We start from the raw sequence: 23,855 nt of genomic DNA on the forward strand, positions 1-23,855 counted from the left end.
TGAGGCTAATTCATGATTTGTACTTGTGTGCGATATAGATGAAATTGTCTTGACTTTCTTCGGCAACACATTAGGCTCATACTCATCCCAACAGTGGACCAATGACAAGACTCGTCAATGCAACAACATTCAGATCTATTTATTGTAAAAGATACTTTAAAAAACAAATACCTTTATTTAATGTTTAAACCACATGAGTTATAGTTCACTCACTGATGTTCCAGCTCCACGAAAACCAAAACCTTCTTGAGTTTCTCTGTGCATGTTCAGAGGGAAAAACGCAGCAGTGCCCTACAGAACTGACAGGCAGATGCTATGATCACTGGCTGTCAATTCATAGGTCATCGCCTCGTGCCCCGTCGCTCGTCAAGCTGCCTCCGCATGAAATAAAAGCAAACACTTTTACAGTGAGGTTTCGTAAAAAGGAAATAAAGGAGCAGAAAACAGCATCTAGGTGCAGGGCTTCATGTTGCGTCAGGCGGCTCTCCGCAGGTAACAGCGACTCCACTGGAACAGACGCAACTTCCACATGGAGTTGCTGTTACACCCAGCGAGCACCAGAAATCTTGTCGCTGACGACAAACGGCAGCGTCTCCAGTTGTTCTCTGAGGCCCCCGAGGTCACACTCACCGTTTTCCTGCAGGCCAATTCGGTGTGGAAATGTACCTGAGACGAAAAAGCGAGGGAGAAAGAAAGAGGAGGAGAAGCGCAGAGGTCAACCTTTAGGATTTGGACATGGAGGCAGTTGCTTTAGTACGTGAGGAGTCTCGGCTGGCGAGTGACTTTGACCCCCGGCTATTTCCTCCACCCAGTTTTATTGCCCCGAAGAGTCAGCATCATTGCTCACGCTCGTTTCCAACTGGCCGGCCAAAGGGCCAAGGCCTGTGTAGATAACACAGATTTTATGGCAGCTGTCAACATGAGGGCGCTTTTCAATTTGTGAATTCAATGGGTGTGTCTGACCTGTGTACCTGCAGGCCTCACATTTCCTGCTTGTTTTCCCCCCTGACACTTGTCTTCATAATTACGAAAAGATTGGTTTTATCAGTTTGACTCTTAATCTTTTCTTTTTTCCTCAGAAAAAAAAATTCTGTTACACATTTATTATTTTTATTTGGCCTTGTTCAGCCTTCAGAGTGATAAGTCGGTAGACTTTGCCTCGCAGTAAAACACTGCACACAGGAAAAACAGAACAATAAAGCAATTCAATGATTAGCGGCTGTGTTCGACCACCTGTGCTCGCACTTGATTGGTTTTTATTTCTGCTGAATAGACCAATCAGACGGCACCTGTCTACTTTCTGCCTCCTCGAAGAAAGAAACAGTTACATGAATTTGAAAATTACTACAATTACACAAAGTTTGTCTTGTTCAACACAAGTAATACTACTGGCCCTTTCCAAATTTATATACATTTTCAAAACGTCAATGCTTTATCCATTACCGTGCTTGAAAATGTACATGGAAATGTAGTTGTAGTTGTGGACTTCAGACTGATAAAGTAAGGAAGATTTTGTTGAACAAAACTTAGTCTCTCCCTTAAAATAGACCTTTTTCATGACAGTACAACAAATACACAGGGGAGTTTGGGTTTTCTGTTGACCACATGGTTTTCTTCCAGGTGTCCTTGTACATCATTGTAAATCCTTTAAATTGCATTTACCCTGGCTGAGCTGTACTCACCTTTAGATGAACCATTTCCACAGGCTGAGGCCAAAGGTTTGAGGAGCGGCGGGTTGTGGTGACACAGGCAGCTGGGGGGGGGACAGAGCAGCAGAGGAGAGAGAATACTGGAAGAGTAAGAGCAAGAGTGCAGGAAAGCAGAAACACAGCAGACAGAAGAGGCGAGGCCACGAGAGAGAGAATGATACTGACAGTCGATGGCAACCGAAAAAAAAAAAAGAAGAGCTGAATTTTTTGGGAGATGTAAATGTCAGGAAAGACAGCAAGGCTCTGGCAGCGAGGCCGAGCAGGCAGTTTAAGAGATCGGGAGTAGGTGTAAGGTTAATTATTACACTCGCAGTCAATATTTAACAGGCCCAGCGCCCTGCCCATCAGTCCAACATCCTGATTCCACGCTGACTGACACAGAGGGTAGGGCCAGCGCCAAGCACATCTCTTTTGTCCCCTGCACAAAATATGTATGAGGGGCCTCACAGGGCCCGTCGACAGAAAGGAGCACACCCACCGTGAGATGTGCTTTTAAAAGAGACGTATATGTTATTTGAAAAACTCATTTATAATCCAGAAGTCTTTTACATATTAAATTGAGACATATAGACCATTTGAATCAAACACATTCACTGAACACATTCAGTATCACCATCCATCTTTCTCCCATACATGACACATGCACAAACACAATCACACTTTTGCAGATTTACTGGAATAAGCAGATATGAAGGCTCAAAGGTATGAAGCAATAACCGAGGAGGAAGCGAGAGACTCTGGACTTGTAGTCAGAGAGCGGGAGCGGACAGCAGCACAATAAAGATCGAATGTGTGCGTGTTCGAGATTGGTAGAGGAGGAGGGTGCAGAGTGCACTCTGATGATGCATACAAATTATTAATAATAGAGCAAACAGTAATCACAGCAAGCACACTGGGAACAGAAGAACTCAATGGGTGGTAAATAGCTGAGAATGAGATGTGTAACACTTTGTATGATAATGTATAACTTGATGTAAAGCAGGCTCTTGTCTCTCTCAGTGCGTTATATTCTCTTCTCATGTACACTTCATATCTCCAAATGACTGATACAGAACTAATATCTTTATCTCAATGATTTTGTCAGAAGAAAAGCGATGCTCTCTGAAGAGCCGCACGTTGCGACACTCTTTTAATTCATATCAGCGGATTCATAATGAAACAGAATGTATATCAGCAGGACAGGCTGTTGTTCCTCATGGTTTTATTTACATCCTCGTGTAGACATTTCCTTCTGGATCGTCACTTTCTTGTCCTCACTGTGAAACTGCGGCGCAAAAACTCCTTCAAAAGGCATAAAAACGCTTATCTCAGACGTGCAAAGGGTTTGGTGTGGCTGAGTGCAGAGTCCAGTGTCTCAAAGAGAGAGAGGGAGAGAATGCAGGCACAGTATCAATCAGATAAAGCGGTTGCTCGCCCCCATGAACGGTCGGCGCCTGAGGTCATAATAATTTCAGCTGCAATTTGAAATCAGATAAGATCATCAATCCTGCTGAGCATGAAATTATCTCGCGCACAAAGTCACATGCCGTTTCTCACATCTTCGCTGAGGTTGAGGTCTCACGCGGTGATCTCATTTCAGAAGTGAGTGACTCCATAAGGGGAAGATGATGATGATCTAATTTAAGAGTAAAAAAAACCAATCTGTAGCTCACGTCTGTTTCATTTTGTTAAATGATTTAATCCATCATGTATAATTTATTAATTAAATGTATTATCAAATTAAGTTTGTCCGGAGTTTTCATTGGGGGCAATCACCACTCACATGTGCAAGCCCCTGCTTACTGGCTGCTCTTCGTATATTTTCCCCATATCTCTTCGGTAGAGCATGAATGAAAAGAAAAAAGCAAAGTGTGCACAAGACGAGTTACATGACAACGTCAAACGTGACAGTAAAAAAAATAACTCCGCTTTTCCATTTTGCTACTTCAAACAAGTTTCCGAGTTGCACAGCCGGGCCTCAGGTACATGGTGACTCATGTCTGACTCAGATGAAGAACAAACAAACAAATGTTTTACTCTTACTTTTGGATGGTCTGGTTTGATTATGATGATTGGTTATTAACATTGAGTTGGCTCTCCCTTTGAGCTGGCTGCTCACTTAAATGCCATCATTATCATAATCATCATCATCATCAACAGCACTGAGCCCATATAAGTATGGCTACAAAGAAGATGTGCTCATTAATGTTCATTTGTGAAATTTAAATAAAGGAATTAGCAGGGTAAAATGCAATTACATAAATTAATCTCATATGAATTAAATTTGTACTGTCTTTCTATAAAAATAATATAAAGGCTTGTGAATACAGAAATGAGAAGAAAACAGGCACTATTCAGATTAATGAGAAAAATGAAATGAAATAGAATAGGTGTAATTAATCTAAAACACTGTAGAATAGTGAAATGTAATAAAAGGCATATCTACCTATAGAGACAAGACATTCTTTGCGGTCTCAACAAGATCCCACACTGAGCGGGAGGCCGCTCCAGGGACGAGGGGTCACCCTTGGATTTCAGGATGGTCCGTGAAGTTTTGGGGCCTTGTCAGGCTGTTAGTTAGTTAAAAGCTCTTGAACATATTCTGGAGTCAGGCCATTAATGTCCTTGTATGTAATTCACACAACTTTAATATGGCACTCATTCGTTCATCTGCCTCCATGTCCCCTTTTTTGTTTCTCTGTTTTGGTTTGTGAAGTCAAAACACACATTGTTTTTTCACATTTCATCTGAAAAATCAAAAAAAAAAAGGTCCTTTGCACAGCAGAGCAGCTTCCTCTGCCGTTGATCATTTCAAAATGTTCGGTTGCGTTTAAAGAGAGAAGACCTGGCAGTGATTTTGAAATGCCACCAGGTGTAGGGCTTTTGTTTCCACACTGTCAGTGCCAAGAGCAGATTGAAAGACGGATTGTGTCAACAACATTTTGTGAGACCTTCGATCTTTGAATAATTGGCATGCAACAAAAACTGTATCAAACCCCTGCAGGTGTGTGCGACTCAGTTTAACCACACGGACTGCCACTTCAACTGCTCGATAAATAACCTGATTGACCAATAAGTGCTTATTCAGCTTTCTGCAGAATGCCGGCCAAATGATTGAATGAGTGTCAGGCAGATGCTGCCAGTCTGCAACAGTCTGCACCTGCTTCTTTGTTCTGTCACACACTCCCAGCAGAGGCCATCACATCACTCCACATCACAGTCCCCTGCGACCCGCTGCTTCCCTCACACCATGAGATCAAGATCTCTGCACAGTACAGTATACTGGGATGTATGATTATAACAATTACTTGGTGTGTGTGTGTGTGTGTGTGTGTGTGTGTGTAAGGGTGTTTCAGACAACGGAGGAGCTCCTCAGTGCAGAAGAAACTGGAATCATTAACTCATAGAATTGAGATGCCAAAAAAAGTGTTAATTTAGAAAGTGTACCCTATGACACGACTCCAAAGAGCACTGATCAGTTTGTATTTCAACTCTCAACTGTCTCAGTAAATACAATTACCTATGACTAATCCTTTATAAGCAAAAAGTATTCAAAAGATGCTTGTTTACAATTTGTGGTTACGTGGAAACTATCATCTAGGCCAGTATATTGTATCAGAGGGGTCAGTCAGGCTCGAGTGTAATATCCAGAATCAGAATTGACTTCACTGACATTGTGAGTACATGCAATGAAATTGAAAATGCTACTCTATGGTGCAAACATTGACCAAAATCATAGAGCAAAATTGCTTGTTTTGTCCAAACAGTTAATAGGCCAAGGGTATTTGATTTACAATGATTGTCGATAGAATCACCCAGACAACTGACAAGCCGTTTGGCATTTTTGCTTCTTATATATAAATATGTATACACTAAAATACTTAAAACAATGTGGAACATATAAAGGGTGCTGTACAATGATGTGCAATTTGCCATTTGACAGAGAGAAAGCATTTGAGACAAACTGTGAGGTTCAGGCTGCGATTAACACAGAGAGCTGAGAAACCTCTTGAAAGAACAAGACGGGGAACAAGTTTCAGCACTGAATTTAATTAAGACTCGAGGGCTACGTACATTGACACGAGTGACATCAGTACCAGCTGCATCCCTTGGACTCGGATGGCTTTGTAGACACCAATGTATGGAAAGAAAAGCAAAAAACAATGAAGAAAATATAAAGGCAGCAAGAAAAATTGTATTAAATACAAAGACAAACGTGACTTGGCCAGTTTGCTGAATTGCTGTTTTATTTTGCTCTTCTGATCGTTTGGGGGTTTTGCAATAAAGAAATGTGTGTGCACTGCCAATATATTCAGTACTCACGATGCTCGGCTTAACTTAGCGCAAAAATCAATACATCTTTTATTTTAGTTTAATCCAACGTCTAATAACCTCTGCGCATTTAAGATGATCTGCTGCTAAGAAACTGCAGAGAAAGTGAGTCAAAAGTAAAAACCAACTAGTGAATGAAATAAATTATTTGTCACTGATTTATGAGGCTACGATATTAAACATTGATACGCTCGGAGACGAAAAGGGGAAAATTAGTTTTTACAGGATTTTACAGGAAAACTTTATTCAGCTGATATGATCGGCAGTTAAAAACAAAAAACCTACGAGTTGCTCCCAGAGATGTTCTGTGTTGAATAGTGCTTGTGTTACATTGTGACTGTAGATTGGTAGACTATTGATTTCATGTATTAGCAAAGTAAAACTAGTTCTCCTCTATGGTGAAATATTACATAATACATTAAAACTAAACATTTCAAACAGGCTTCTTCATCATCTCGTTGTGAACTCCAGTAAAAATGAATCAACGCTATTCACAGTCCTTTTGTTCCCCTCTACACAAAACAAAGTGTTTTTACAGTCAACTGCTACTTTCAAGTCACATGACAACAGCTTGGTCACATACACACAAAAAAAAAAGACTGACGACGTTTTGACACAAACACACACACTGACACATACAGTTAAAACCACACTGTCCCGATTAAGACTCCTCTCTGATCGGCGTGCACCCGGAGAAAAAACTGTTCTGAAAACTCGTCAGGAGTCGTTTCTTCTTCTTGAGGAAGCTGACTGTCGTCCTATCTTCCTCGTCATCGTCCTCCTCCTCCTCTTCCTCTGGCACGACGGGTTTCCTGACCAGCTTCAGGTCCGCCGCGGCGTGTCCCATGTCTCCGATTTCTTTCAGCACCTGAAATGGTACACATGTTAGCATTAGTTCTGCATTCCATCTTTGGAAGTTACAGTGGTGACAATCATTGTAAACCAGATAATGTATACATTTTAAATCATAAAGACAGGGAGAATAAAGTAGAAGGATTCAGAAGGAGCCTCTTTACCTTCTTGGTTGGTGTACAAGATGGCGGCTTGAAGAAGGTGGTGTTGTCGGGGCTGACGGATGTCGGGTCATGAAGAGACACCGAGTCTCTGGAAACGTTTTCTGTCTGACTGACATCCTGAAATGAGTCAAACGTTCAAATCTGAGAACAGGTGCTTATTGTTCCTCGTGGATTTTTAAAAAATCAATACGTCAATTTGAGTGGCAGTGGAAGTGGAAACTGTTCAAATAGAAGCAGGGAATTACAGTTTATTGTTATCACTAATAATGACTTACATATGAAATATTTCCATTCTACAACTGATGAGGTAATAAATTAGGGATGCACCGGAATGAAATTGTTGGACGAAACCCAAAATAATTAATTACTTGAATGAATACCTAACAAGGTTTTGTTTTTTCCATTTATTTTCTCCAAATTTTCACCATTTCATTAATTAAAAAGCCTAAATGTGCTTTTTACTTTTTTGTGTAAATTTTCAAGGGAAAAAAACATCAATTACAAAAGTCAAATTTATAAATAATTATTTAACACTGCTTCTTTTTTTGGCCAAATAATTCCGGCAGAACATTCGGTGCATCCCTATAATAAATATCAGAATAACAACATTTGTTCTGATACGTCAGTCATTACATAAGCTAATATTACATGGAACTATTATTACATTAACAATTACTACTATGTTTGTATCGAGTTGTCAAAACACCTCCTGACAATCCAACCTGCAGATGTTTAAGAACAGATCTCTGGCAAAATGCTTCACGAATTTCAGCTGCATGTAAAATTACTGAAATTCATTATTTGTTTTTCTTTACTATTACTGATTTGTAAAATTAAATATTTTCAAAAATAATCCTGCCTCAAAGGAAAACTAGTGTGACGAGCTGTGTGCAGGTCGTAAGTGTGAATTGAGTCTGTCAGTCAGTGATGTTGGACAAAGTTCTGAAGGATTTTTTCCCCCCTCTCCCCCAAATGTACACAACTGCGACACACATTCTTCAGCAGATTTACCTCAGCAGGCCCCTGGTTATCAATATTTCGGCATTTCTCGTGATCGCACTGGCAGTTCTCCCCACACGTCATCTTTCCTTTGCGGCATCTGCACTGCTTGTTAACGCAGCGACCTTTACACGCGCACTGCGAGAGGAGGAATGATCACAATCAGGAATTTTGGAGTTACAAGTTATCCTGGTCCTTAAATAGACATTTAAAACCCAGCACTGGAGGAAACTGAGATTAATAACTTTAAAAAACAAACAAAAAAAAAGGTTTGGGTTGCATCTCTGCTTTTCATGTGATGTGATATTTACAATGAAAAGAGATGATGGTCTTTGTTCGATTTGTTCTTACCCGTCAGTCTGGGTCTATGAGTCGACTAGTTTAAAAATGAGCAGTGTGAAGATTCCCTCAGTCCGACAGAGTCTTACCCCAGTCGCCTTCGGTTTCTTCGAGTTTCTACGTCCCTTCTCGGGTTTCTCAGGACGCCACTCGTCCTCCTCCTCCTCCTCGCTGGGAGACATCAGCTCTTCCATGTCGATGGCCATGTTCACCGGAGCTTTGGCTGTGGTGAAGCGCTTCACTTTAGGCTTCCCCCCCCACGAGGAGGTAACAAGCAGAAAGACAGAAAAAAATCCAACAAAAAACTAAATCAAAACACTTTGATCTATCTACGTGTCTCGTATTAAATTAGAAAGGTTAATGCCCACAAAAACCATTCACCATTGCCATCTTTTATTTTCAACATTGGCCTAGACTTAAACCTTTTTCAATAACTATAGATAAAATACCTGACTTTATTATTTTTATTCGAAATCAAGTAATCCAAAAACCCACAATGAATGGAAAAGTTACAAAAAACAAAACCTGATAACCAACCTTGGGAGGAACATACTCAAATGACTCATCTGGGCTCTTTTCATTCTTGATCGTAGGCATAAGGATTTTCTTTCCACTTGCCAGGTGGAGCAAGGACAGTTTCTGTAGAGGGAGAAAGCGAAACAAAACATACATGTTTGTGTTTGAGCTAATCAAACAGCTCAAGTTGTTGATGGCATAATTCAATTATGACTTATTACCAGAGGACATTTGACTAGTAAATCACTGCACAGTTTTCATCAATTTACAATTCAATTTAACATTAAATTGATAAGGAATAAAAAATACCTGGGTGTATTGCTCATTCTGCTCCACCAGTTTCTGGTTCTGCTCACTCAATTCTCGCAGCTTTTCCAGCTCTTCCTCCTAAAAATGATGTAGAAAAAAATGACACAATTAACTCCTGCACAACCCTCTCCCCCGGAACAAGGAGAGAAGTCAAGGGAGTCGATCAGACACGGCGGAGACTGACCTGAACTTTGAGTCGCTGGAGGAGCTCCTTCTCCTTTGCGCTCTCCTCGTCTTTCTGCTCCATTGCGTCCGACTCACCACATATGGGTTTGCTCTGTAGCTGGTTTAGGAGGTAAAGCACCTGCAGAAAGAAAAGGAAATGTATATATCTTACACAGTATATAGAGACATATGTGTTTCTCTATAAAGAGATTAGGAGATTCAGATTGGCATATAAACACTTGGCGGGGGCACCTTTTCTTGATGCCTCTGCTCCAGCTCCACCATCTGCTGCTGGTGCTCCATGTCCATGGTCGACATCACATTCCTGTCCTCGGCAAGCATCTTCCTTAAATCTTGTGAATTCCCCTTCTCCTGTTTCACTTCACTCTCCAGTTTGGAACTGGCCGTTTTCGCAGACACCAGCTACACAAAACGGAAAAGCAGCGAATCAATGTCAGTTCACTCGTTCACAAACCGATTGTGAATACAAGGTCATTAAATATGTATTATGGGACAAATCTGTCACCTCGGACATCAGGACTCTGAGGGCACACTTGGCTTCCATTATGTTTGAGATGGCGTCGATACGCTGTTTCAGACGCCCCTCGCTGTCGGCGAGCAGGAGTTTCTGCTGGAGGTCAGCTATCTGGGCGTTCCTGTCAAAATAAAAAATATATATAGCTATCCTTTTGGCTAAAGAACAAAGCGATACAGAATTAGATATTTTTGTAAAACTGATACCATGAATTCACACAGTCACAAAACCCTATGCAATGAAATAAAAGCACATGCAGTGCACCGTCCACTTTGCCCAGGTGGGGGCGACACATCTAGCACAGCCCACTGGCTGAATACATTTTTGGTATAATTAAATGTTGTGCAGATTTAGAGCTGCAACATTTAACCAAGTAATTGATTAATAATCCACTACTAAATTAATCACCAAGTATTTAGATAATCGATTCATTGGTTCAAGTAGTTTTTATGAGGCTAAAAAGGTCAAAATTCTCTGATTTCAGCTTCTTAAATGTGAATATGTTGTGGTTTCTCTGCTCCTCTATGACAGTGAACTAAACATCTTTGGTGTGTTCACAAAACAAAACATCATCCATGTTTTGACATTTTATGGACCTAACAACTAATCGATTAATCCAGAAAATAATCGTAAGTTTCAGCCTTATGCAGATGAGAAACATATTGGCTCAAAAGGTATTTCAGCCTAAGGCGAGAAAGAGCATGATAAATGCTGGTAAAATACAAAAATCAAATCAAATACAGTGAGCCGAGCTGGTTTCTCTGGCTCACCTCAGTCCCATCTCCGTCTCCAGGTTCTCCACCTGTTTGGTCAGAGGTGTTTCCAGAGCCCCGTGACTCTCCAGCTCCGAGATGATCAGCGTCCGGCGCTGCATGGTAGCACACAGAAAACCCAAGGGAGTGATTCTTTTGTAACATCTCTACCGCAGATGCAATGAATGTCTCACTCATTCTCAATTTTGTGCATATTCTGCATGCACGTTAAAAAAGAAAAAAAAAATAGACATTTCTCAGCTCACCCTGATTTTGGGGGCAGGCCTCTCCCCGGCCTCCAGCTGCTGTTTGAGGTGGTTGATCTCCTGAGCCAGGACCTTTCGGTCATCCAGCAGATCGCTGAGGTGGCGCCGGGCCTCTTCTGTGCTCACCATCACCTCCACTTCATTGAGAAACCACGTCTGATCATATGAATGCAGAGTTTAAAAACAACACAACGCCAAATATACAGAATAAAACCAAGCAAAGTCTACCGATATTCTAGGAAAATGGAGAAAGGTTTCATGCTACAACATATTTGCAACTGTTGGTTTACTCAAGCTTGGGTGATGCTTTTCATGGTGTGCAACAGATCAAATAGAATTTTATGTTACTATCGGCTTTACTACCTTAACTCTCGCAGCAGCTCCCTCTGTCCCTTTGTTGTGAACATCTTTCCGTTTATCTGCCACCTCACTTCTCTTCTGAAGGGCATCCTTCAACCGCTTGTTTGCAGCGGCAGCCTATAGGAGTAACAAAAGAAAAACTTGCAATAACTTCAGATAATTTCCACTTACACTTAATTCTACCAGTTTTGATAAAAATCCAATATTCAAACTGAATTGGTTGCAGAATCTGAAGAAGTGAGCGACTAAAGAGGTTTGCCGCTAGGTTAGCGGAAAAATAGTGACACGTTATCATATCATATACTAACATATTAAAGCCAGCGTTAATCATACAAGACAGACAAAGACGCCTCACCTCTTCAGTTTTACGACGCAGAACATTCGCCTGTTTCTGGAAATCTCGCTCAAGTTTCAGCAACTCGTACTGGCGCTTACGATCCTGTGAAAAGAAACAAAACAAGACTAAGATCCATGAAGCCTTAGAAACTAAATCAATCAAAAACAGAGTGAATATAATTGGACAAAACGTCCTGCGGTGTCTCAAGAAGAAGTTTGTCTTCACACACACCTTCTCCTTCAGCTGCAGCACCTCGCGGTCTTTGATGCTCTTCCAGTTTCTGAACTTCTCGGAGTCGTCCCTCATCTGCCTCATCAGCTGCGTCCGCTGGGTCTTCATAGCCTGTGAGACACAGTGTTACTGTGGCAGTTTCATGTGTAACCAGTGGTATTAAATTATTGATAACGCTCTCTATGCCAACTCAGTAAATGGCAAAATAAAACATAGATACACCACTGAGCATTAAAAAAAGGGTCACTGATCTGTGTATTGTTTTGAATGAAGTCATGGAAAATATTTTAAACAAAAAGAAGTGTTAAATAACATTACTTAGGTTTCAGAATGGGAAATTAAAGAATAGATAAAAGCCAGCTAGCCCTGTGATTTGTTTTAAAGAAGCTAAAAACTAAAACAACACGCGACCGCGAAGTCTAGTCTTGTCAGCACAGTGAAGATGAATTTGTGAGCAGACGTTCACTTTCTGTCTGGTCTCTCCCGAGAGAGAAGAGGTGGTCAATGGTGCAGTGTTTTTTTTGTTCTTGCTCAACTTTTATACACATGCAGGCCTAATAAATACAGATGTATCATGTTTTAGCCAATTGGCATTTGCCGAGGAAAATAGAATCCTTGGTGAGTTTTATAATTGGAAAATGTGTAAAACAATTTAGTTAATAATGTGAACTTGGTTATGAAAACCAAGCAACAGCATTGCTCACTTGTTGAATGTCGCAGAAATGCTAGTTCCCATGATGAATTCTCAAAAAAGCTGGACTTATTTATTATTCATCTGATAATAAACGTACATTTCCCAAATGTGATGTAAACATTTGGTGGTTGTGCTTTGAGGAAAATACACATACATCTAAAGAGGGTGTTCAAACATGTTACCTGTATCTCCTGCATGAGCTTGCTGACTCTCTGAACAGAGGATTCTTTGAGTTTGATCAGTTTGGACTGTTCAAGGAGCTTCTTCTTCATGTCCACGAGCTGGCCCTCGAGCTCCTGCAGCCTCTTCCTCCGTTGCTCACTCAGCCTACGCGAAGGTGGTGTACATCAGACGGAGATGAAGCGAGGGCGTGTTAGATTATACATCGAAAACAAACATGGAGGTAAAAACCAAACCACAGCCTGAAAAAATTAAATAAATCAGTGATCATACTTGGCCTGGTTGGTGTCTTTCTTTGCAGACTGAAGAGCCAAAACAAGGTCGTCTTTCTCCTTCTGCAGAGATTCCACTGCTGACTGCAGAGTCACTACATTTTTCTGTAGAAGATTAAAAACCCGTCCATAATTTCTCAGCGTTTAAAAGATTTCGGCTCATAATTAGTATAATCACACAAAAGGCTTTGTTTTACACTGAACCCATTTAAATGCACACAAGAACTTTTGCACCAGAGTTGATGATATGGGATTAACTAGAGGACGGTTCTGCATCTTATCCGCAGTAACAAACATTTACCGGTTTCAAATGGACTCATGCGGTCAATGTAAGTAAACTCGAAAAGGTCATAAACAAGAAAAATACAACATACAATTGATAGAAATCTACAGAATAATGACAATATATATATTATATATTATATTACAATATAATATATATATATATATATATTATATTACAATATAATATATATATATATATATATATATATATATATATATAATTTTTGAATAACTGATATTTAAGCATTTTTAAATTATTTTGAAAGACAGAACTGAATCAAAGTTTTTCGTACCTGGTGCTCTGACTGCATCGGCTCCAGCTGACTGTCATTCTGGCACATGTTCCTCACGAACGCTTCCTTCAAACTCAACACTTTGTTCAGCTCGATCAGTTCCTTGGAGAGCTGGGCCTGCCGCAGTGCATGATGGGTAGAAAAGCCCTCCGGGGAGTCCTTGCTGACAGTGGCATCCTGTTTAAAGTGTCAAGAGGAAGGAGACGTCTTAAATTACACTTTGATTGGAGGTAAAGAGATGAGAAGGGAGAGATCTTTTATTCTCTGATCAATGGATGTGTGCAAGAGAAGAAGTACAGCACCACAAGAAGTCTGACTAGTCAATATGCTCAATTACATTTAAAACCAACAATTGTAAAAATGCAGGATTGTCAGTTTTTGAAGTATCTTTGACGAATGTTATTTAATGTAAATAATAAGAACATAAATGTCAACGTACTGATGGGGACTCATCATTTTTACTGCCATTCCCAGACACCTCAGGGACTTCCTCTCCTGCAGCCATGGCCTCGATGGAGGCGGCGATGCCTGCGCTTTCATTCTTACAGAATACAACAAACCGTAAAACAGTCAGCATTTTTTACAAGAACAGACACATCAGCCGGAGATGGATTTATAACTAAGACGTCAAGTATCTGGACGGTAACACATTTAATAAATTACATTACGGTGCAGAGTCTCAGTTTCAGTTTTCCGTGTGTTTTTAACAATTTTAACACAAATAGAGCCTGAATTGAAAAATGTTCATAAGCTGTGCCTAAGCTTACAATATTTTATAAACTTTCAACATTAGTTCATGCACAAAAAAGCTAAATTCATCTTCATTTGACCGTACACATCATGTGTGTGTACAAAATGTCAAATATAATGTCCACAGCAAATTTTGGTTTTACCACACCCTGCACATCTTTTGATGCATTATTTTCTAGTTGACTTTGTTACCTTGAGCTCTAGGATGATGTCTTGCAAGTTCCTCATCACCTCAACATTCTCCTTCAGCTCCTGATCTTCTAGCGTTTCCAGCAATTTCTCGAGATCCACCGTGCATCTGAAAATGAAGGTAAATAATAGCCATTTATAGCACCTGTTTGTTACTTTCTTCCTTTGCTAAGAACAAACTAAAATGTGGTCTTCAGGAACTAAAAGATAAGATTGTCAGCATTTCTAAACAAAATTGCTCAGACCATTAAAAACTAGACGACCCCTTTTAACAAGAATGTCTTGGCACAGAAAAGTTTTCTGTGGCCTCTTTAATCTCGGTTCAGAGCCGTTCCGAAGCGCTCCTGGCTTCATGCCTCGTAAACTTACGCTTCGTGGTGCTGCAGTTGCTCCAGTTTGCTTTGCAGTTTCTCGTTTGCTTGTTCCGTCTGTGAAATGAGGCAAACAATTTGATTTACATGTTGGATCGCAATGCAGACAAAGGAAAAGTCAAAGATAAATTATGTAAATTGGGTATTTTTTCCCACTTTTTATTTTAACAGTATGTTTCACATACATATCGGTATCGGCCAATATGTTTAGAGCCCGACCGATATTATTGGCCAACTGATATGAGCCTTTAAATGTGCATTTATGTTTACATTTTAGGTAAAATACATATTTCTTAATTCAAATTCTATTTCACTAATACTCTTCTCTAATACTCTTTTTTCAAGTTATACTTATTTATGATAAAGCTTATGTTTAAACTAAAATATCAAGCCTCAATTACATTTATGTCATAAAGGTTTGATAACGACATCTTAGGAATCATTGACACAAAAAAAAAAAAAAAATATATATATATATATAGGTGTGTGTGTGTGTCGGCCAATGTATCGGTATCGGTATCAGGAAACCTCTAAGCCCTAATATCGTTATCGGCCCTGAAAAATCCACAATGGTCGGGCTCTAGTACAAATGGACACATTTTCACAGGTAACAGTTTTCCCACCACAACAACGATTTCTTTAGAGGGATATGGGTAAACTCACCATAATGATCTTTTCAAACATGAAGGCGGTCTGTCCCGCCGCCTCACTCAGCTCCCTGCTCAGCTTATTGTTCTCGTCCTGCAGGGCGCGGTTCCTTTCCAGTAGCTTGGAAACCTTCTCCGCTGACTCCGGCCTGGAAAAGAGATGCTGCGTAAACTGTCTCTGTCTTTTTGTTATGGGGTGACACTGCACGTAATCTGGGTGCAATTCGTCTCACGTTACGTAACTGGGAACTTTGTTTCAAAGTCTTACCCAGACAGCACCGGAGCTACTCCTCCACGGGCATGCAGCAGCATCACCTGCAGTTCCTGAACCTAAACAAGTAGGAATCCAAACACTTTTAAACAGTCGAAGAAAGGCAGCTTAGTATCTTAAACTCTCAGCTTTTATAAACAAGGATTTCCAACTTGTGAACAAAAAATCTTTTTCAGTTTCTGCACCTGTTGTTTCAAACGGCTCGTCTCGGCGGCCCTCGGGTCAACATTGACGATCGGTTTGTTCTTAATTTTCCGAGCTCTGTCAGCGTATCGCAGGGTGTTGATGGTCTCCTCCATGTTCGAGTCTGCGGGGCTGATGCACGCAATCATCAAAGTGTGGCTATTGCCTCCCAAAGAGTCTGATGAAACAAACACAGAAAAAGTGCTGAGTGAAGTTATTCTGCAGTCATTAAATGTGTTGGATTATTGCTGCTTTGAACAGCTGCCTGCTGTAATGTACATTAACCAGTTATAGTCATTTTTGTGTTTAAAAAATTTGAGAACAGATACATGAATGAAAAACAAAGAGTTTTTCAACCATACAAACAAAGCAACGAACGGCAGGGGGAAGGATTTATGCTTTCGGACAATAATTTTACTCGTATTTGAAAGTCCAAAAAGTGATCTTGGTATCCGAGACGTACCCTAATCACCAGTATGTAACTTTTGAACGTCTAAATTAAAGCTCACCTTGAAGCAGACGGGTAAGCTTGGAGTCTCTGTAAGGAACAAAGGTGTTTTTCTTGCTTTCATCCCCCAGCGCACTGATCACGTTACCCAGAGACAAAAGGCCGCGATTGATGCTGATGCCTGAAGATGAAAATGAAAGTCATTAAAACACAAATACTGTTAGTAAGGACAAAATTACAAACGCAAAGTTTATACTTCAGCATTTATTTACACAATTTAGCAGCTGAGGGCTGACACATTTTTAAATTAGTGAATCTAAAGAAATGCATATGATCACGTTACCTTCCTTTAAGCGATCTCCCTCTGCTTTGGTCTTCTTTTGTCTCTCTGAGCCGGCTAAATCCACGAGGTGCAACTTTGAAACAACCGAGTCGACTCTGCGACAGAAGATTGCACAGATATTCAGCTTTTATTGTTGTGTGTGCCACATTACGTGGTACTGCACACACACACACAGGGAAAAATCTTCTGGTATCTTGAAGAAAAACAGCAGCACAAACAAATTAATTGTCCAAATTTCAGTTTCATTCTCATAGCCGTATATCAGATAAGATATTAGCTGTGCCAGAGCTTCAGAAGTCCCCTGCAGCGAAAGGCGAACTCGACCATCTCAGCATCACTCCATCCATCAGGCCTTTGTGCTTGAGCGGCCAGACAGAAGCTTTGGCAGCTCGTTTGTCAAACAGCATTTAAAAGTGACTCAGTGCACGAAGAACACGATCCTCTGGTCAGATAAGACCAATAAAAATGAATCCTTAGAGCAGAATTGTCGGGAGACAAAGGCACTGCTCATCACCTGACTAATTCCAAACCTATGGTGAAGCATGGTGGGGGCAGCATCATGCTATAGTGCTGCTGCTCCCTGCTCAGCAGCATAGACAACGGCACTGGTCAGGAGGAATAAGGCCAAAATTAGAAATCCCTGAAGAATGTATTCTCCAGAGAGCATGTGACCCAAGAAGACTGGGGCAAGAACAGCCAAAAAGATGCTGGAGGGGTTTCGGGACAAGTAGTCTCTCACTATTCATAAGTGTAACGTACTGAATTCTTCTGAGAGATTTCACTTTTTGATGTCTGACAATTTTTAAAGAAGTTTAACAAACATGTCTTACATTTTCTTGTCAAAAAGTGAATGGGTCTCAATACATATTTACATCACAGGGAGCACTGCCAACATGTACTGTGTGTGTATGTAATTGCATGGTATGTTAAGCCAATGTGTACTAATATAAACCCAAACAATTCAAAATGATTATGGGAGAAAACACTGACTTATCTGGGCCTCTGCGCTGCTCCAATGTGATGGTGAAGATGGCATGCGATCGTGAAGAGGCGGCGTTCATTGCCGTTGAGCCCACGGTGCGAGCAGAGTTTCCGACTTCGAGGCAGCCCACCATCTCCTGGGCCGAGAACACCTGCCTCTCCGTTAAACCCACAATCTGTCAAATAAAACATCATCAATGACAACACTGACGCTGAGACACCAATGAAGAGAATTAGATACGGATGTATTTCATTGAGGTTTATCCGTTTCGTTACACTCACCTTAATGCCGTCTTTGGGGTCTTCCCGAATGCTGATGCCAGGTTTGTCTTTAGATGCAGACAGCAAATCCAATATATCTTCATTATAGATCTATTATGAAAGGAAATGCTTCACCAAATTACTTAACAGGGCATTGTGCAATGAAGTAACATTCGCTGCATGTCAAGGACCATAATAAATGTCACGAGGAAAAAAAAGAAAATTAACGTCTCAAACAGTAAACAATAAATGCCCACCAACCTCCAGGTAAGATACTGTCAGACAGAAATCACACTCTGCCATTTTATCCCTTTCCTCAAAAATTCTCCTGATCACTCGGGGAATAACTCCAACTGAAGGATCGTTCTCCTGAGCCGACGTGTATGTTCCACCCATGGAGAAGGTCTTTCCTGATCCTGTTTGTCCATACGCGAGAACTGTGGCATGGTAGCCTACAAAAAAAAGGACAATTTAGTCACGATGCAAATATGATTTCAAAGATAAGGGATAATTTGACATCTTGATAATGGTTTATATTTTACATGTGTGCAGTCAAAAATGAAATTAAAGATCTTTTGCTGCAGACCCTGCATGGTCACTCTCTGGCAATGGGGGGGCGAAACCAGACAGACAAAAGGGTAAGCCGTTATTTCAAAAGACATGGCTACCTTTGAAAAGCCCACGCAATAAGGGGGCCACAGCCGTGTTGAAGACTTCATCTTGTTCAGCGGTGGGATCGAATACATAATCATAGGTGAACGTCTTCTCTGTGCCGACAATGACCTGAAAACAGAACAATACATTAGCACTTTTTTTACATACTGTATTTTCATAAACTTACACAGATATGATTGACGTGGTGCAAAAACATTATGCTAAAACAGACATATAAAGTATTTTCCACGCGCACACACCTGTGGCTCGGCAGGCACAAAGGTGAGACAGCCCTGACATCCCTCGTTGATTTCTTTGGGTACCAACGGACGACATCGCAAGGCGACGCGCACTGGAATCACCTTGGCCTCCTCATTTGACATGATGCGAGATGCCAATGAATATCTGAGATCAACAAAAGAAGAAGAGAGGATAAGTTGTCATAATGAAGCCAAGGAATACCAGTCCAATAATAAATCAAGATGTCATCAAATACCTTGAATGGACAAGGATATATTAATGAGATTTTAAAAGTTGAAATAGCTGCCAACAATTATTTTCCATGTAAAGACATGGTGGAGTAAACACGCCCCGAGCAGAGAGTTAAGTCTTACTAAGTCCTGCGTGACTGTAAAACAGCACATTTGTGGTTGTGTCAAACTGTTTTATTCTTATAACCTTGAATATGACATTTGTAATGTATGTGTCTGGGATATTTAAATGCCCACCCATATGTCTGTTAAAGTGCATTAACTTCTGATATGACTGTCTAATCACACTTAATTGTGGCACAACAATACATTATCAACAATAATACAAATGTTGGGCAACTGTTTCCACATCTTAGTAAGATCAAAGTAAACGGTCGTCGGTGTCTTCTTTAAGGATTAGCAGGATTTTTGGCAAACTGTGTGCGTGGTGAATCAGAAAACGTCCCCGTGTCTCCGCAGGATCACCAGGGCTGTTGTGATAACTGTCCGCGGAGTTGGTCCATTATTCACCGTGTGATCAGCTGATCCGAGGATGGAACCACAACTACCGGCCCCTACAGATATGTTGTTGACAACGAAGATGTGCAGGTTTAGGATGAATGACGCCTTTCGACCACGATGCGGTCGATTTGGTCTCCCACATACAGAGGTCTGCTAGCTAACAACATCTTACCTTTGTTGCGATTGGAGACGCCCTGAAATTGAAACTAGCAACTTTTATCGCAAGCGGTCGTTAAGGTGCAGTTCTTTGTTGAGTTGACAACAATGTCGGTGGACAAACAAATGCTCTTCAACCAAGCTCGCGCGTGAGAGCCAAGTTCCGCCAAAGTTGGCAACAGCTTAACGTTAACTAGCCTGTTCCAGTTATTAGCAAGTCGTTGATCGTAACATTACCTTTGCACGTTCCCTCCAATGCCACGGCGGCTGTATCCCGGACACTGTATTCGGTGGCTAATGGAGAGTGAGAAATATCTGTCCGTCGTGGTAAAACGTTCACTTTGGACGGTTACTCGTTGCAAACTTGTGTTCTTTGCCAGTGTTGGGAGCGACGTCTGCGAGATGAGTGTTGTCACTGCCCGCCACTTTCAAACACGCAGCTCCTCCCCCTCCTTCTTCTTCTACGTTTAGTTCATGGCTGAGTTGACGCAGCTGGGCCGCTTTACTGACCCCTGCAGGAAAAACACAGTACTTACCAGGGGTGTATTGGCTAGACAGATAGATAGATAGATAGTTAGTTAGATAGTTAGATTGATAGAAAGACAGACAGACAGACAGACAGACAGATAGTTAGTTAGATAGTTAGATAGATAAACTCTGATAAACTTCAACAGCAGTTTTTGCACAGCCCTTATTTCTACTTAATACTTACTTTCTTCTGTACATTTTTCATTGCCATGTTTACACGTATATATTTTGTCTTCATTTATCTCTAACCACCTGTGTACATATATCTCCATATTTAAATAACTAGTTCACTGCTATTGTATGTACATTGTTAGTTTAATTTGTTGTTTTTGTCACCCTTGCTTTGGCATATATGTAAATGTCTGCTTCCCATGCCAATGAAGCTGCTTTAAATTGAATCGATAGATTTTTCAACAAAATTTTTCTGCTTCTAATTTTGTTATTTTTGCCTTGTTTTCTACACAGGGAAATAAAAATTATAATTTCATTTCACATTACTTTCTGTGGTGCGTTCAGTATACTGGATACATTTGCGAAGTGGGTTGTAAACAAGTTCATGAAGACTGCAGTTGGATCATTCAATGGGGTTTTGTTAATTCGAACTGTCTCAATGAATTATACAGTCTGTATAGACTTCAGCATTCGAATCCTTGTCCCACTGAGCTGAGCACACATCAGGCAATGCATCAGTGATTCCTGAACTAATCAGTATTGCAGCCACAACTTATCTCAACAACAAATTGTGATTCGAAAGCCGCACTCTCTTACCAAACCAAAGATGGTCACAGTAATTTAATAACAATAATTACAGAGTGGCACATGACGGTAAATCACTGTTATTACCCTGCCGAGTTCATCCCCCTCATTTACTGACAATGAGGGCCATTTGAGAAAAATACATCACTTCCTGGATACACAGCCACCAAAAGGAATGGTGTGAGGCAGAGGGAAGAGAGTGGTCATCAGAGCCACGCTGTCCAGGCAACAGTCTGCGACTCAGTAAGTGTGCAAGATAGATGTGCCACTTAAGAAATAAAAAACTCAGGGGAGATTTGTGTTTCACTTCCAGATAAGTGCAAGAACAGGGGGATGATACAGCAGACGAGAGAAGCTGTGTGGGTAACATGATGAGATGAGTTTTCAGCCCACAACGGAAAACGGGGAGTGACTCGTCCGTTCTGGCAGGAAGAGAAAGATCATTATACTGGGAGACAGAGGGGGAAACAGTCGAGTCCAGATAGAGAGATGACAAGTTTTCTACAGCGAGGAGAATGAGACAGTCTAGTCGCATAAGACAGAGCATGTGCATTCTGATGAGTTGCATTAACATTTCCATAAATGTCTTTGTTTGCACGAGTATGCAAAATGATTCTTCTGTAGCCAAATCTTGTTCCACTATTGCATCAGGGGATTTATTGAACACACACACACACACACACACACACACACACACACACACACACACAAACACACACACACACACACACAGCTCTGTTGTTATTGGGTCCTGTGCAAAGCCTGGCCTTCAACAGACCTGCAACCATTGGAAACTGCAATAACACTGATAGAGCTTATCCACTCTGACACTGGTGTCTGGCATAGCCTCCACCCCTCCTGTAACAGATGCTACTGACCTAACACACAAACAATCCCTTTTTCACAGTAGCTATCAGAGTATACTGATCCGACAGAGGCACAGCCTATCTCATGTTAACCATCCAAACTATCAAATTGTTTATTTATAATACACTCCTGAGCAGAGAGAGCAGATTGTCTCCGCCAAAGCTGAGCAACCCCCTCTCGCAATGGTGAAGAACTCAAAAAAAAATTCAGGCCCAGAGCCAGATCTGGATCCCTGACTAAATGTAATCAACTGTTTATATGGCTGAGACGTATCTTTGGGAAAAAATCATGCAAATGCGTCCATAAGTAATCCTGCTAACAAACAAACAAACAAACCAAACCAATCACAAAATATCCTTGGTGGAGGTAATAACACATTAATAATTTGACAAAGTAGGAAGATACAGGGTATTTTGAAACTCTAATGGGCGGAAAGACATTCTGAGATTGGCCAAAAGTGAGTGATTGCTATGATTTCCAGCAATCTCTGCAGGAGAAAAGATATAGCTGAGTCACCGACATTGAGCAAAGCAAGCCCAACATACAGTGTCATTTTTTATTTTCCTACTTTCCGAAGAACCCGTGAAATATTACTGGACTCTCTGTGTATCGAAATGATCATTAAGACGGCCCACTCGCCGTCTTCTGTCGACTTCTGCACATGTGATCGCAGGAACGAGTGAGTCCTGCGGCTGTGGGGACTTCCACCACAAGGCCTAATAACAACATGCCAGATTGTCCCTGCTCCCCAGAATAGAACAGCCGATGAATGAATGGAACAAACCGGGCCATTCTCTCCATATACATTCAGAGAGTGATGATTGTGAATGTGGCACAAAAAAAATTGTTGAACAGGAAGACGACAATGCCAGCAAAAGTGCTCTCAGCCCGGCCTATTCACATTACTTAAAGCCACTCGGACCTTGAACAGCAGTGCTTTTTTTTTCACCTTTACTGCAGTTGGAACGGGCGGTAACTCCTCCGCCTGCAAGCTTCCTCTTTCCTGATTTAGTTTTAATATTAATCTAATAATCTGGATGGGTTGCATTTCCATGACATCACCTACGCCTAAAATCCAATGGCCACATGTGTGGGGGTTTTGAAGAGAATATATTCTACTCTGCCCGACTGATCTAAACCTCCTATACTGGCGATTCACAGGAACTGTTGAAGATGTAATGTATAATCAAAATAATGTGAAGTGGAAAAAACAATAATTAAGTCTGCTAAGTATCAAGTGATAAGAGTGAATTTAAGTATTTCGCTGCAGAACTTAAACTGAAGAAAATAAACAGATATGCTCAAATTCCACATCAGAGCTGATATACACGTTATCCTTGTACAATAAAGCTACATTATATCAAGAGGATATATATATCCTCACCATACATTTTTTCAATTATCATTTCCCCTGAAAGTTAAAACAGACCAAAACATTACACTTTTGTTTTCGAGGATGGTTGGTGTATTGTAGATGGAAATAATGTTTATTGGTACACGTGGACCAGAGCCAACAATAATTCGTAGTACATTTTAAAACAGCATATTGCTCTGGTCTAGATGGCCTTCAAAAATGTTTGGACTTGACGGAAAATGCAGGTCAAGGCAGAGCAAGTGAAAGGTGAGTACACATTAAACTTAAGATAATTTAAATATAAGCACTTCTTTTTGGCACGAAGAGCTTGCAGACATTGACAGGTGTTTCATGGGCACTGGATCTGTTATGAGAATAAACACCACACATAAAGCAAACAGCAGTGATAATATTACAGTCTTCTTTATCATGTTCTCTAATGACAGCCAGGCTTTAAATACTGAGCGACAGGGAGTGGTGTCTGCTGAGATCATTTATTCTGTGAGGTTGGAAGTCGGATGATTCTTTGGACGTT

General features: G+C 40.8%; 1 protein-coding gene across 2 annotated transcripts; it reads right to left on the minus strand.

Moving 5' to 3' along the window:
- Positions 1-5,718: 5,718 nt before the first annotated feature.
- On the minus strand, positions 5,719-20,272 carry kif4 (kinesin family member 4). Of its 2 annotated transcripts, none has more exons than XM_035624170.2 (31): positions 20,053-20,272; positions 18,928-19,072; positions 18,682-18,796; positions 18,275-18,465; positions 18,035-18,124; positions 17,762-17,928; positions 16,772-16,866; positions 16,490-16,609; positions 15,983-16,158; positions 15,795-15,856; positions 15,543-15,675; positions 14,878-14,936; positions 14,512-14,617; positions 14,009-14,110; positions 13,570-13,746; positions 12,993-13,096; positions 12,722-12,866; positions 11,846-11,956; positions 11,633-11,716; positions 11,281-11,394; positions 10,918-11,073; positions 10,670-10,767; positions 9,891-10,020; positions 9,617-9,787; positions 9,384-9,503; positions 9,200-9,277; positions 8,912-9,013; positions 8,464-8,622; positions 8,048-8,173; positions 7,037-7,153; positions 5,719-6,888 (listed from the first exon to the last, which is right to left on the minus strand). In XM_035624170.2, the coding sequence occupies exons 2-31, from the start codon at positions 19,048-19,050 to the stop codon at positions 6,682-6,684; spliced, it is 3,738 nt and encodes a 1,245-aa protein (XP_035480063.1). In that variant the 5' UTR covers positions 19,051-19,072; positions 20,053-20,272; the 3' UTR covers positions 5,719-6,681. The 2 variants fall into 2 exon arrangements, with proteins under 2 accessions (XP_035480063.1, XP_035480062.1); XM_035624169.2 differs by having other exon boundaries at positions 8,464-8,631.
- Between the last annotated feature and the right edge of the window lie 3,583 nt (positions 20,273-23,855).

Source organism: Scophthalmus maximus, chromosome 2 (assembly GCF_022379125.1).
Source record: "Scophthalmus maximus strain ysfricsl-2021 chromosome 2, ASM2237912v1, whole genome shotgun sequence".
Lineage (NCBI taxonomy): Eukaryota > Metazoa > Chordata > Actinopteri > Pleuronectiformes > Scophthalmidae > Scophthalmus > Scophthalmus maximus.